Source organism: Gastrolobium bilobum, unplaced genomic scaffold (genome assembly GCF_033153095.1).
Source record: "Gastrolobium bilobum isolate Gb01-03AN ecotype WA unplaced genomic scaffold, APGP_CSIRO_Gbil_v1 utg3810, whole genome shotgun sequence".
Classification (NCBI taxonomy): Eukaryota; Viridiplantae; Streptophyta; class Magnoliopsida; order Fabales; family Fabaceae; genus Gastrolobium; species Gastrolobium bilobum.
The window spans coordinates 476,149-490,835 of NW_026899073.1; the positions used below are offsets into that span (position 1 = coordinate 476,149).

At 30.9% G+C, this 14,687-nt stretch overlaps 1 protein-coding gene across 1 annotated transcript; it reads left to right on the forward strand.

The window, feature by feature from the left end:
* The first annotated feature begins 9,026 nt into the window (after positions 1–9,026).
* LOC133286967 (GRF1-interacting factor 1) lies at positions 9,027–12,363 on the forward strand. Its single transcript, XM_061484507.1, has 4 exons — positions 9,027–9,248; positions 10,264–10,340; positions 11,444–11,528; positions 11,720–12,363. Exons 1-4 carry the CDS (start codon positions 9,168–9,170, stop codon positions 12,140–12,142), a joined length of 666 nt encoding a protein of 221 aa, XP_061340491.1. The 5' UTR covers positions 9,027–9,167; the 3' UTR covers positions 12,143–12,363.
* Positions 12,364–14,687: the final 2,324 nt, after the last annotated feature.

Consider the following 14,687-nt stretch of genomic DNA (forward strand, 5'->3'; position numbering starts at 1 on the left):
AATATTGGTCACTTGCACATGGGATTGAATCCCAGAGTAAACTTAGATATTGCAGTATCAATAAGAAGTCTTCAAACAAAAAGGGCCCAGACATGACCAGAATATAATAACACGGCAGTCCAACAACCCGGATTTCCAGACACCCAAATTGGAGGGCAAGTGTAGCAACACAACAATCAAAATTGAATGAGGAAAGCAGAAATCCTCATAAGTCAAGATCTTGGTAAGACGGTCAAAAAGACTGGTCAACTAGTCTGAGCTATGTACCTCGGCCAAAAAGATTGAGGGAGGAATATTATAATAGCATACTCGGTACCCGGCTCATGAAGCCCGGCACAAAAGAAAGTGAAATAAGAAAGAATAAATCTGGAAAATGGATCGACAATAATACATGGATTCTAGTTAAAACTTCATAACTCTGGAAGGTCGAGATACCCCGACAAAGAGGTTAAAGGGAAAACTCCTCCACTTCTAATAGAGACTACGGTCACGAAAGTTTGATCAACGAGATTAATAATTCAATATGCTTCACTTCGGACACCCAGGCTACCGGGTAGGCAAGCAAAGGAGGATGTTCGAGGTAAGAATTTTACACAAGATAGCCAAAGCCACACGTCACATATCAAAGGCTAACAAGGCTCGGACCAAGAACATGACTGACTTCCAAATACTAAGAATAATAAAATATTTGCAAATATGATCAAAAGCGGTGCATAATGACCCATCTATACCTATCAGATAGAATAAAAGCTCAACATAATATACATCCCGGGAGCCCGAACAACCAGACTACCGAGCTGGGGGACAACTGTTACGGACTTGACAAAGGTCCACATTATAGAAGGGCTAACGGCTAAGAAGGAATTAAGAAAATATTCTTTAATTATATTAATCTTACTACGACAGCAATGGATCAACAATTGAACCCCTTATAGGCCCAGAAGTCCACTCTTGCCACGTAATCCATTTATAAATAAGGGGTTAAACCAATAAGATACACACATTCTTAATCCTCTTTCTTAGCTGTCACTATGCACACACCCCACCCTTTGGCTATCTCGTCGTTATTATTATTATAATGCACACTGATCCCATATTCTCTAAGGCACCTCCTCTATTGGTATCTGAGAAAGGGCACACTGATCCAATATTAACATATCAATCACATGACTGGACATATTTATCCCTAAGACAGAACAATTAAATTATGTGTTCAATTACCACTTCTATCAATAAAAGAAAAATTGAGCATGTTTATTTGATTAGATTGTAAAGACTATAAACTTTTGTTGCGTTCAACATATCCCCATTTTACTGTAGTATTTGTGTTTGCATGGCTGTATTTTCTGGATTAATTCACGATTGTGGTAAGTAAAATTGAATATATGATTTTTTGTTTTGTTTTTACTTTTTAGGTAAGTAGAAATAGAACTAATCTTAGATGTAAAACTCATGTGATTTTTAAAATTGTCTATAGTTTCATTTCAAAACTAATTTTACTTTACTATTCAAATAAAATTAACTATCCAAAATGAAATTCAAAATGTGGTATTTTTTTTTCCTACCAAACATCTTTTTGTAGCTTGCCCAAGATAAAAAAATTTCGTCATATTCTTTGTAACTTTTTTTTCCTATAAAAAAAAATATCTCTCGTACCAAACGTCTCCTAGTTTCATTTCAAAAATAATTTTACTTTACTATTCAAATAAAATTAACTATCCTAAATGAAAGTTTAAAATATTATTCATAAATTAATTAATTCTTTTAATATCAATTCTTTTTTTCAAAAAAATTCGTTTGACATTGTATTTTTAAAAGTAATCATACTAAAATTTAATCAAACGCAAGCTCAATCATGTTTCTATTGATCTTTGAATCTTTACTGTTGTTGTTGGGTAATCTTGTCACCAGTACCTAGTGAGCTAATCATTCAATGTTTCTGAGGCATGGAAATGTGTATCGGCGACAGAAAGTGTCAAAACTGTGTGGGGGGCATTTCCCCCAACAAGTCACATGGTGAAGTGCAGAAGTGAGTTAGCTAAAAAAACTATAGTACCGCACATTAATTGCAAAGGCATTTAAGGTAAAGAGCCGTGGCCTCAGAACTGTGGACTCTGGTGGAAGATGCAAGTAACTAATGCTACCTAAAGGCAATGTGGTGTTGACATCGCAATTTCAATTGCAATTTGCAAACAACACGAAACGCGTGAAAGTGTGCCATCAACACACTCCACTCTTAGCTGTCATCTCATTCTTGTATTAAACTCCACTCAACGTGTCCTTTTAATTTTTTTTTTTAATTAACTATATTTTTTTTATAAGAGATAATTCTATTCGAATAAAAAAAAATTGTATTGTGATAAGACTAGTTCTTCTAAAAAGAATTTTTTGTATTTACAATACCTTGAATCCAAGACATTACTTAAATGAAATAACGTATGTAGTACTTAAATCAACCACTTTCGTTGTTTTAGTTTTTACTTTGATTTTTATTTCAAATCTAACTTGTTGACGTAGTTTTCTTGTTTCAGATTTCACCTTCAAATTTTCTGTCGGCCCTCTTCTCAATAACATTGAACAATGGATTTTGGAGTATTCCCCATGTCTCTTTCTCGGTATAACTCAGCCTGGTTCCATTCACTCAATTATTTTCTTTTCTTTTCTTTCTTTCTTTTGTAAACTTCCCAGCATTTTGTAATTAAAAGTAAAATTCTATTTCGTACCGTTAAAAGTTGTGGGGTTTCTGTAAAACAAGAGCTTCTGGGAAATGCTGTTGCGTGCTATATATTTCAAAAAAAAAATTAAGTTGGATATAGGTATCACATATATTTATATATATCAAAATTATAAGAGTTCATATTAAATTATTTGTGAATTTTTATAATAATTAAAAGAAAATACTTATTGATATTTTTTTCCCCTCTCTTTCAAAAAAAGAAGAGAAAACAAAAAGCCTTAGGTAGTGTTTGGTTCGGGAGAAATTTTTTTTTACTAGTGAAATGTAATTGATAGGGAAATGGTTGGAAAGTGAGTTTGGTAGGAAAATGTAAAAAAAATTGTTTGGTTGATCTAAATATTACCAGGAAAATTTATTTAAATATGCAAAATCTATGTTCGGGAGAAACTTTACACCTGTTTTTTTCACTTATCCAGTTATCTCAAAATACCATATCTCAAGTGGTATTCTGTAACAGTGAATTTCATCCAAAAATCAACACAAAAGTCATTTTTCCATCTATCCTATTTGTCTGGTATTTTTTGAAAAAACATGAACCAAACGTGATATTTTCTAATATCCACTTACACTTTTCCATCAATCCCAAAATAAACCTTCAACCAAACACTATCGTAGAGAAGAAATGAAAAAAAGGAAAGTAAGGTGGTGGAGGTGAAAGAAAAACATATATATATATATATCCAGCAAAGCAAGCAGAGTGAGAATTGAGAAAGCGCGTGATAGATATTTGCTTGGTTGAAGGAAGAAGGGAAGAGGACCTACATGGAGCAGGAGCATGGGGCTATGGAAAAGAAAAGCAAGGATGGATGGAAAAGACAGGATTGGAATTTAAGCACACAAACCAATTGTGACACCCTAACCACCCATCATGTTTGAGGAACTGAGACACAAATCAATTGCTTTTATGATTTGACTACATTGATGATCAATACAGTATTGCATTTATATATATATATATATTTATATATTGATATAATTTATCTGCGTAAGATATTATGATGTGGGAATCTTAGAAAGAGAGCTTCCCATTAAAAGGCAAAACAAAAGAGAGGCAGAAACCCACAAGGGGGAAGACAGGTTATTGTTGTATTTGTGTATAAGAGCAAGCAGAGCCCTGCCATTGCCTGACCCACGTAAGTTACCATTGGAAAGTATGTGGTAGGGTAAAGAGATAAGTTTGAGTTCAGTTTGACCCTTTGTATTTGTTCATGAAATCATAGGGTCATACTCTTATTACAGTTGGAAATGGACGGGACAACACACTCTCAATTATAAAAGAGCATGCATGTGAACCTTTGGGCCCCAATCCCAACTCTTCTAATCAATTGATTTGATTGATGGGAATGGCATTGTAATTTCCGGGGTACTTATCCGATGTCTTTGTGACTAGGAAACCAAGATTCAGGCAATTATTCTCCCTACTATTCTTCAATTCAATGCAACATAGCACTCTTTCAATCCTTTTAGGTAGGACCAGAAATTCCTAATCCGTCGCTTCTTATTTTTAGACACTTAATTAAAGGGTTAGCATGATAAAATATATTTTGAATATGATTCACATAATTTTATATATGTGTTAAATATTAATTACTAACTTAAATATTTGTAAAATGTTAGTTTATATAGTTTAATTTCTGATTTTGGGATTGTGTTTAACTTATAAGATTCTTTTTTTATATTCAAACTCAAACTAAATCATACTTGAGATATATTAAATCGTTTCTTTTCATGAGCATTTTCTTACAACTCAGATTATTGACATATATGATACATTATCTTTGTAAAGTTTTATTTTTTTTGCTTTTTAGAGACTCCTTTGTGAGTCTTTAAATTTTGGATGGATTTATGATATAAAAAATTAATTTTCTCATTATTGATTTTAATTCATGTAATCATCAATTTAAAATAGCACTATGTTTATGGTTGTTCACGAACTTTTTTTTTTGTTTTACGTGCTTTTTATCACTTAGGGGCACGCTCGGGCTCAATTCGAGCTAATATTTGAAAATTAGCCATATTTTTAACCTAACCGAATGATTGTGGTGAAGTTTTTGAAAAAATTTTATTGTCAGGTCCAATTAAATTTTTGTTGACCCTATCTCAATGAATTAACTGGCTCCTCCACTGCTTGTTATACAAAATATTAGTATTTTAAAAACATCAGTTAAATATATAAATTGAATAATTTTAATTTCAAATAAATATAATACGATTTTTTTTTACTTACAACTTTTTTTTTGTTTGTAATGTCTTACAAACATATTTTAACCGTTGATTTTCACCAATCAATGGTTATTATTTTATCAAATCAAATTTATTTATTAATTATTAATTCACAATAAATGATAATAGTTGATTGGCGGAAATCGACGGTTAAAATCTAATTGTAAAAGATTATAAACAAAAATAGGTTGTAAGTATATCATTTCTTATATAATATAACTATTAAAAGAAAAATATAATGTCCAACTAAAACATTATACTACTCGTATCCATTGATGCACTAACACTTGACCATTATCCATGGCTCAACCAGTTAATCAATTGATTTAAGAAATTTGGAGTTAAATAAAATTATGGCCTGTTAAACACGATTCACAGGTTAAAATAAATAGTAATTTGAAATTTAACAAATTACAACCAAAACAGAAATGAAACAATGAAATTAATTGTAATTTTTTGAAAAAAGTAATAAATTTATCTTGCTTTTAGATCTAAGATCTATGATGTATTTTGAATGATTAATTATACTTAATTATCTGTATTTTAAGAAATTTTCTTTATTTTCTAGAGCTAGTTATCATTATGTTTATCTTTATAAATTTTCTTTATTTTTGAAATTTTAAATTCTGAATTGATTTATAATTAATTTATAAAATGATGTTAAAAATTCTATTAAAGAAGTTGAATATTTTATTATTTTGATTATTATAATTGAGAATCGAAGAATGATTCTGATGCCAAAATCGATCGAAAAAGTGGCTAAATATAAAAATAGAATTTAGTAAAAGAGAAACCTTTGATTCTCAATTTTTATTATCAAATAACAAAATATTTAACTCCCACGGTAAAGTTATTAAGTACCCTTTTATAGGTTGATTATCAAATCAATTCAAAATTTAAAATTCTAAAAATAAATATAACGATAATTATTTTTTAAGAATAAATAAGTATATAAATAACGTGAAAGGTTATACTTACTATATTTTTTTTATTATCTGTTACTATTAAATCTTAACCATTGATTTTTGTCAATTAAACAGTTATAATTTATTTGGTCACAATTATTAATTCCCAGTAAATTATAATAGTTAGATTGACACAAATCAACGGTTAAGATTTGGTAGTAAGAGATAAAAAAAAAATAGTAAGTATAACCTCTCTTATAAACATAAATAGTTACAATTAAATTATTCAAAATACTTCTGAAATCTTAAATATCAAATTTTCTTTTTTTTCCCAAACAAAACACAAGAACCTTCATTTAAACTTGGATTTAAGCGTAATATTTTAAAAGTTCAAATTGTTGCTTCTTTTAAATGCCAACCATATTTACATAATTATATTTGATTCTATAATTTTTGAACCATTTCATTATTTGGGAGCTATACACCGTGGATCAAGTGTTAGTGCATCAATGTAAATAAATTTTAGGATGATGCAAATAACAATAGGGATTTGCTTACAAATTTCGTAAGAGCACTAATTGAAATATTTAACAATAAATTATTAGATATATAAGTAATATCAGTGTTAATAAAAACCGGATCGACCCGGCCGGGTCGACCCGATAACTGATAATCGGTCATGTAACTGGTCCGGTTAAAGCAACGGATCGACCAAGTATCAGAACCGATGCGACCCGGTCCCAAAAAAAAAATTCAATTTTCTTTAAAAAAAAATCCCAATAGACATATTTGAATACTTTTTTACTTATTGACTTACATAAGTTATGTACCTATAACACTAATATTATCTCAATTATGCATTATGTAGAAAATTTTGATTTGATTTATAATTAGATATGTCATTTCATGAACCTAAAGCCCCGTATCAACATCATAATATTTTGTTTGATTCTTTATTGGATAATAATATGTGATTTATTATTTATTATTTTTTATATTAAAATATTTGAAATTTTTATCATTTGTTTTAGATATTTGAGTATGTTTATAATTTTTTAATTTATATTAAAAAATTACATATAATTACCGGATCATGCGATTGAACCAGTGACCCACTGGTTGAACCATTGACACTGACCCAGTACTTCAACCGAATCAATGACCGGGCCTTTTTTAATAATATTGCTTAATATCTCAATGTTTCATATTTTCAATTGAATAATATGATAAACACATTAAATAGTTATTTATTAAGAACCATAATAATAAGGGTTTTATTAATAAATATTTAGAGCTAACACTATGAATATCAACAAAAATCTAACAACAAAGAATAAGAAAAATTTAAACTTTTTTTTTAATTTCAACATATATTTAATGGGTAATACTTCTCTCATTTAACATGAGAGAAGTTTTTTTTCCTACACTAACAAAAAATGTAGAGCCCACAAGTTAAAAAAATTAAAAAAGAAATAAAATTACAGGCACGTCTTTTTATATCTCACTGACATGAGATAGTTATCTCCTACAGTTGGAGAAAACTATTTCCCATATTTAATTATCATTTAATGATTTATATTTTTTATTTCTGTACATGCGAAAAGAAATCCCTAATTGCATAAAAGATTCAAAAAAGAAAATACATGGAATAAAAAGAAAACAGAAAAAGAGGAGAGCAATGATTTGCACGAACTTCAAGGTTAATTAACAGAGATTAGTAGAGGAGTGGAACGCGTTAAAGAGAGCGCGTGAAATAATGATTTGAATGGAAGTATTGGAATCTCTTACCCAAGCTCAACGTCATCAACATTAATATGGTGAGACCAAAGCGGACAAAAATGTCACGTTTAATATGCGATACTCTCTGTTTTACGAGAAATTCTTATATGAAAAATGCTAGATACGTATCCCAACAAAACACGCCACATCACATTCATTATAAATAATACAATTAGAGAATAAAAATATAGTTATTTAGTTGAAAAATATTATCAAGCATCTATTAAGTATATAGATAATAAATATAAATATGAAGTACCATATGTACTTTGGCTTTTTGGCCACTGTAATTATCAAATTAACTTGGTTTATAAAGTATGGCAAAAATTTAACTTTTTCAACAAACATAACATTAATTTGTTCATGTTTTACCGTTGACCATAAAGATACCTAAGTATCTCCTTCCAATCCGGTATATTTCGCGAAATATAACTATTCTTGTACAAGTTGAGTTTTTACCGGATGAGGCACCTGGATACTTGGGTAACAGTTATTTATCTGGGTATGCAGTTTTTTCATATTAATTGCATTATAATCAGAAATAATTAATGCCTAAAATTAAGAAAATATTTAAAATTAAATCCTACTTAATAATCCCACCAAAAAAAGTATCTTACTTAATAATTAAAGCAAAGTTTTATAAATAAAAATTTGAAAATAAATCAATTTCAAAATATATTTCGTATTTAAATCACGATAATTTTCTTGAATACATGGATCATATTTAATGAATCATAAATTTGATTGACCGAAATTTTTGAATTAATCCATTATGTACTTGACCATGTTTAAAGGTGAGGAGGGATACTCTTATTATAAAAATTTTTTACTATAAACTTGTTACTTATGTAATCGTTATTGGATAAAAAAAATACTTAAAAATTTATGAAAAGAGAAAAAATATTCATCTAATAATTATTAGTTATTACATAGGCAATGAATTAGTAGTGAGTTTTTTTTATAAGAACATCCCTCCAATTCAATCCTTATTTATTACATTTTATTAAATTTGTTATAATTTCTAATAACATATCTTGATACGCATTGATATAATTTGTTACTACAAAATTTAATATGATATGATATAATTATTTTGATTCTCTCTCTCATCTATCACGTGACCTACTTTTTAGAGGGAGGGGGGGACACGCAGTTCTAGAGAGGAGCAGAGAGAAGAAAGAGTCAAATCAAACAAAATAGTAATAGAACCAAAATAAAGGCCCCAAACCCAAAGCATTATTTTCTCTCTCTCTCTCTCTAGTCACGCTTTCTAACATCTTCTTCCGTGTGTGGTAGCATCATTATAATTGCCAAGAGAAGGGAAAAGTGGGAACACAGACCCTTTTGTTTCTCTTTGCAGTTGCACTCTTGCAGAGGGTGTTTCCTGCTCTGCTCAGCTCAAACTTGATAGAGAAAGAAAGAAAGAAAGAAAGACTCGCTAAGTGGCGTGACTAAGTGAAGTGAGAGATATTTATATATATATAAAAATTATATATATATATATAAAAAGAGTGTGTGAAAAAATGCAGCAGCACCTGATGCAGATGCAGCCTATGATGGCAGCTTACTACCCAAACAACGTCACCACTGATCACATTCAACAGGTTTAATTTATCTCTTCATCTCCTTCTCCAAGTCAATGTCTTTTGCTTGTTGGTCGGTCTACCATGCCAACAATCTCAAGTCATCTATCTCTCTGCACAGGGCCCTTTTGTCTTACCACTGCTTGTGGGTCTTCTATGCCTACTTTTAGTACCGCTTGTGATGCTTTTTTTTTCACTCATTAGTATCTCTTCTCTTTTATTCTGCTTCTTCCCCCTTGTCAGCTTCTGGTACCAGTTTACGTAATTGATCCTATGTGGGTTGGTGTCTTTGCCAGACAATCTCATCAATTTCTTTCTTTGCTCCCACCCACCAACCCAGTTTTGGTTCCTTTGCTTTTTCCAAATATATTATATGCTGCTGCCTGCCTCACAGCTTTTATTATGATGACCTGTGCTTTTCTCACCGTTCAGATTACATTATCTCAATCTGAATCTGCTACCCTCCGTTGATCAGATCAAAATCCTTGTCTTTAATCATCAAAACCAATACTTGGGCCTATTTTTGATATGTTTCTTATTTTGTTTTGTATCACTAGCTTTAATTACATTGTCTAGACACTTGGACTTTGTATTGTAATGCTCTAGGTCCTAGAATAATTTGTTGAACATGGTGTGCTCTGAATGTTTGAAGTATTTTCCTTTCAGTTTAGTGGATTTTGATATCATGCCCGCCCCTACTTCTGTATTCAACTGCGAGTCCTCGTGCTTCCTTCTTTATCATATAGTCATTGATTGAGCTTACAGCTTTTGATTTTGAGATTTTGATTAGGTGACATCTCTTTGCTGCATCATATGGAACGTTTCTTAAATTTAGGAAACATTACTTGTATAGAATTCACATACCTTAAAAGGTTTAGTGTTTATTATATGTAGTCAACTAAAATAAACTATTTTTCATATTTTCAGCGAGGACGTTTTAGCCTTTACCCTCCAATTCATTAGGATGTTTTCCTAGTATTTATATGATATTATCTTTTTTCTTTTGACCCTTAACCCCCTTTTATTCAACAAGCAGTTCCTGGATGAGAACAAGTCCTTAATTCTGAAGATTGTGGAAAGCCAGAATGCTGGCAAGATGAACGAGTGTGCCGAGTAAGAATTAGTCTAATTCTCCTGTCATTTGAATTGATTTTATTGTTTTTCATTTCTTAATAACTGGTTGGCAGGGTCATTTATCGTTAGATGCCAGCTAATGGGCCTTGATAACTAGGCTCAAACTAATTAACTATAAAATAGCCTTGCCAGCTAGATAGGGTGCAACACAACACCGGGGAATTTCCCACCCCGTCAACATTATGTAATGATATAATGGCAAATTTTAAGCTTATCAGCCAATTAACGAATAGAATTTGAAATTGCACTGCTCTATTATGTTTGGATTTCAGCTTTATTACATGATAGTGTGTGTGCAAAGAATGTGTGTACGTGGCTGATTCGTGTCATACTTAATATATATCTGCATGACATTGAAACTTACAAATATCTACTTTCTGTTGTGAGCTTCTATTGCAGGCCGATTAAGTTGATCTTACGTGGATAGCTTTAGGATGTGAACATAATTGCAAAATTAAATAAAAGATTCGAACACTGATTTTAAGAATTTTTGAGCTCTTTCATCGTGAGACATTATTCATAGAAGTCTTAATAAAATTTGATATTCTCTAGTATTATTTGGGTGAACATTTTGGAAGTAGCCAATCATTAATTAAAACAAATGCTACACGAAAGCTCTTAGAAATTTTGAATCTATATGAGTTCAGAAGGAATCTGCAGTGTTTTAAGGTTTTCTTGCGGACTGCAAGTGTTATGCTGTTGGAAGTGAAGACAATAGAATAGGAGAAACCGTTGAAAAGAAGACCTTGGTTTAAATGGTTATATTGAAAATTTGGTTTTGGATATATAGCTGAATGATGTTAATTGATCTTTATAGCTGAACCCACTGAGTGGGATAAAGCTTGGTCGCGGTTCTATGCAGCTGGAAGTAATTGAGTATGATCTTAGTTTACTTATTCATCTTGGGAAGGTTTCTTCTATAAATCAAACTTCTGCTTGTTTGTTTAGAGATAGAGAAAGAACGGATTATTGGAGTTTCTCCCAAACATCTTAAATTGTCATGGGTCTGATTTAACATACTTGTCCCTATTGTTGGTTTGTTAAAGGGTCATTCATTCATAATCCTTTTGCCCCTATTTCAGGAACCAAGCAAGGCTTCAGAGAAATCTCATGTACCTAGCTGCAATAGCTGATTCTCAACCCCAACCACCCACCATGCCTGGTCAGGTACATGCTTGATATTCAGATCGTTGATTAGTATAATTGATCACTTAGTATATTACAATGATCACTATCAATCTCTTGCTTTTCCTAGACAATTTGTGCTTCTTTCATATGAGAGATAGAGAGAGAGACTTCATCTGTTATATCAGTACTACTAAATACTAATGGTCAATATTTTGGGTTTTATACTGCAGTACCCTCCTGGTGGAATGATGCAGCAGGGAGCACACTACTTGCAGGGTCAGCAGGCGCAACAGTTGACACAACAGCAACTAATGGCTGCAAGGTCCTCCCTTCTGTATACTCAACAGCCTTACTCAGCACTTCAACAGCAGCAAGCCTTGCACAGCCAACTTGGTATGAATTCAGGTGGTGGAAGTCAAGGACTTCACATGTTGCATGGTGATGGCAACAATGTCAATGTGGGAGGCAGTGCAACAATGAGTTCTGGAGGGTTTCCTGATTTTGCCCGAGGTTCCTCTGGGGAGGGTTTGCACAGTGCTGGTAGGGGTATCATTGGAAGTAGCAAGCATGATATTGGGAGTTCATCTGAAGGACGAAATGCTGGTGAAGGTGGTGAAAACCTTTACCTGAAATCTGCTGATGATGGGAACTAGCCAGTGAAAAATTGCTTTGATTACTGTCAAAGTTTAGCTTGTATTAGTTAAAGTTTAGCTTGTATTAGTTAGTTTACCAGAACTAGGCAATGAAGATTAAGTAGTAGCTAGGGTTAAAAACTTTGATGCCTGCTTAGATAATGTTTGTTTTTGGTTTTGTGGTGCTTAAGGGAAACAATCAAAATCGTTGCCTTGACTTTTCTACAGTAGTAACATAAATTAATGCATCTTCTAGTTCTTGCGCTAATTTGTGGTCAAATATCGTGGTTATTTCGGGTTAAGGTGAATAGTTTTGTTTTTCTTACATCTTCGATTAGTTTTATCTGATAAAATGTGGCTCCAGAGATTAGAAAGATTAGATTGTTGCATCATCTATGTTATACGTCAATCTCCAAGCATGTCTTAATTAAATTGTTGCATAGATCAATTGATATAAGACATGATTGTTTTATTTTGAGTTAAATCATAAGATAGTTTAGGGAACTTAGAAGATTCAATTTTACTTAAATATACTCTTTTATTAATGAATGTATGAAGAAACCCTACCGTTGGCTGTTTCTTCACCTTTCTACTTATTAGCCCGCTGTAGTCCCTCTTTCAGCAGAGATGTCCAGATTACATCCCAGATGATTATATAGATATTAATTATGTGTTAACATAATAATTGATTGATCATATATATATATATATTTTTTGGAGATATACTAATTTTCGCAATTTGAATCGAACTATCGAATTTGAGTTCAAACAATCACTTTTAAGCTATCCCATCCAATGGGTTTGATTATGTAAGTTTAGATAATTGATTTTGTATTTATGAAATCGAAATTTGGGGTTAAATTTATATTTATGGGTGATCATGTAAATGAGTGATTAAATTTGTATTATGAAATTGATCATATAATATTTGTGATACTAGTATTTCAGGTTCAGTAAACTATATCTCTAATTATAAATCAAATCAAAATTTTCTGCATATTGCATAATCAAGATAATATTAGTGTTGTAGGTATATAATCTATATAAGTTAATAAGCTACAAATCACTCAAATATTTCAAAAGAAAACAAATCATTTGTGTTTGAGAGTAAAAAAATAAGAAGACATTAATTTATGAAAATAATTTTTTTTTTTTCATAGACCGGGTTGGGTCACCAGTTGAACTGACCGGGTCACCGATTTTTACGAAAACCGGCCGGGTCCCACCGGTTCTGTAACATGACCGATTCAATATGAAAATCGAACCGGTTACATGACCGGTTCACCGGTTTTCGGGTCGACCGGGTCGGTCCAATTTTTATAACATTAATCTACTTAGATGAAATTTTGTTGATGAGATGTGACTAGGTTTTTTCTTGGGTTTAGAAATTTTTGGGCTATGGTTGGGGAAATGCCCAAGTAGATAAAAAGTAATTAATATATTGGATCGGTTTTCTTCGATCAATCCGAAATCGATCCAATCCAATTAAAATTTGTGATTTTTTTTCGGTTTTCAATTCTCCATTTATTCAGTTAACGTTTTTTCGATTTGGTCACCGCGGTTGGAATCGGTTGATTCGGTTGATAAGTAACTATTATATATAAAAAAATGGGGAAATAATTTTGTGTGTGTGCGTGTGTTAAATGTGATGTGAAACAAAAAAAAATACTGAATAAAAAATTATGTTTTCAATTATAATTATTAAAATAGAAAAATATCCAACTTTTTATGATATAAATATTAAATATCTCTTTACATGTTAATTGCAAAACAATCAGAAATAATTATGTCAAAAAATAAGAAAAAAATTAAAATCAAATCTCACTTAATAATTAAGGGAAAATTTATAAATAATTTTTTTGCAATAAATCAATTTCAAAATATTTTTCATATTTAAAGCACATAATTTTTTTGAATACTTGGATCATATTTAATGAATCATAAATTTGATTGACGATTGTTTTGAATTAATCCGTAATGTAATTGACCATGTTTATTGATTCAAACCTTATTTCATGTCTTATTTATTATATTTTATAAAATAATGTTTGATATATAAATTGTTATAATTTCTAATAACATATCTTGAATTGCATTGACATAATTTTTTACTAATTTAATATGTTATGATATGATATAATAAGATATAATTATTCATTTTAGGATACCAAAAATAAAAGAGATAATTATTTTGATACTCTCTCTCATCTATCCTCTGACCTACTTTTTAGAGGGGATTTATACTACTGTTGTACCAAAGATTCAGTGCATCTCACCAATAAAAATATGAAATGTCAGTTAATTTTATTTTATTTTTGTTAAATTTTTTTTCTCTCCTCTGATGTGTAATGCTCTCATTAATGAGATGCACTGAATCTAGGTACATAGTAATACCAAAAATTTATTCTTTTAAAGGGAGGGGGGACACGCAGTTCTAGAAAGGGCAGAGACAAGTAAATGTCAAATCAAATGGGGCAGAAACCTGTAAGGACACTTGTTGATAGAATTAGATAAATAATAAAAAAAATTGGATATGGAGTTAAAAAATCCATTACAAGATAATAAG

What these genes read in the sequence shown, in the direction of transcription:
- LOC133286967 (XM_061484507.1), top strand. Translation starts at nt 9,168, where the DNA reads ATGCAGCAGCACCTGATGCAGATGCAGCCTATGATGGCAGCTTACTAC. An exon ending in AAGATGAACGAGTGTGCCGA is followed by an intron (nt 10,341 to 11,443) that starts GTAAGAATTAGT and finishes CCCCTATTTCAG; the next exon opens with GAACCAAGCAAGGCTTCAGA. An exon ending in CACCCACCATGCCTGGTCAG is followed by an intron (nt 11,529 to 11,719) that starts GTACATGCTTGA and finishes TTTATACTGCAG; the next exon opens with TACCCTCCTGGTGGAATGAT.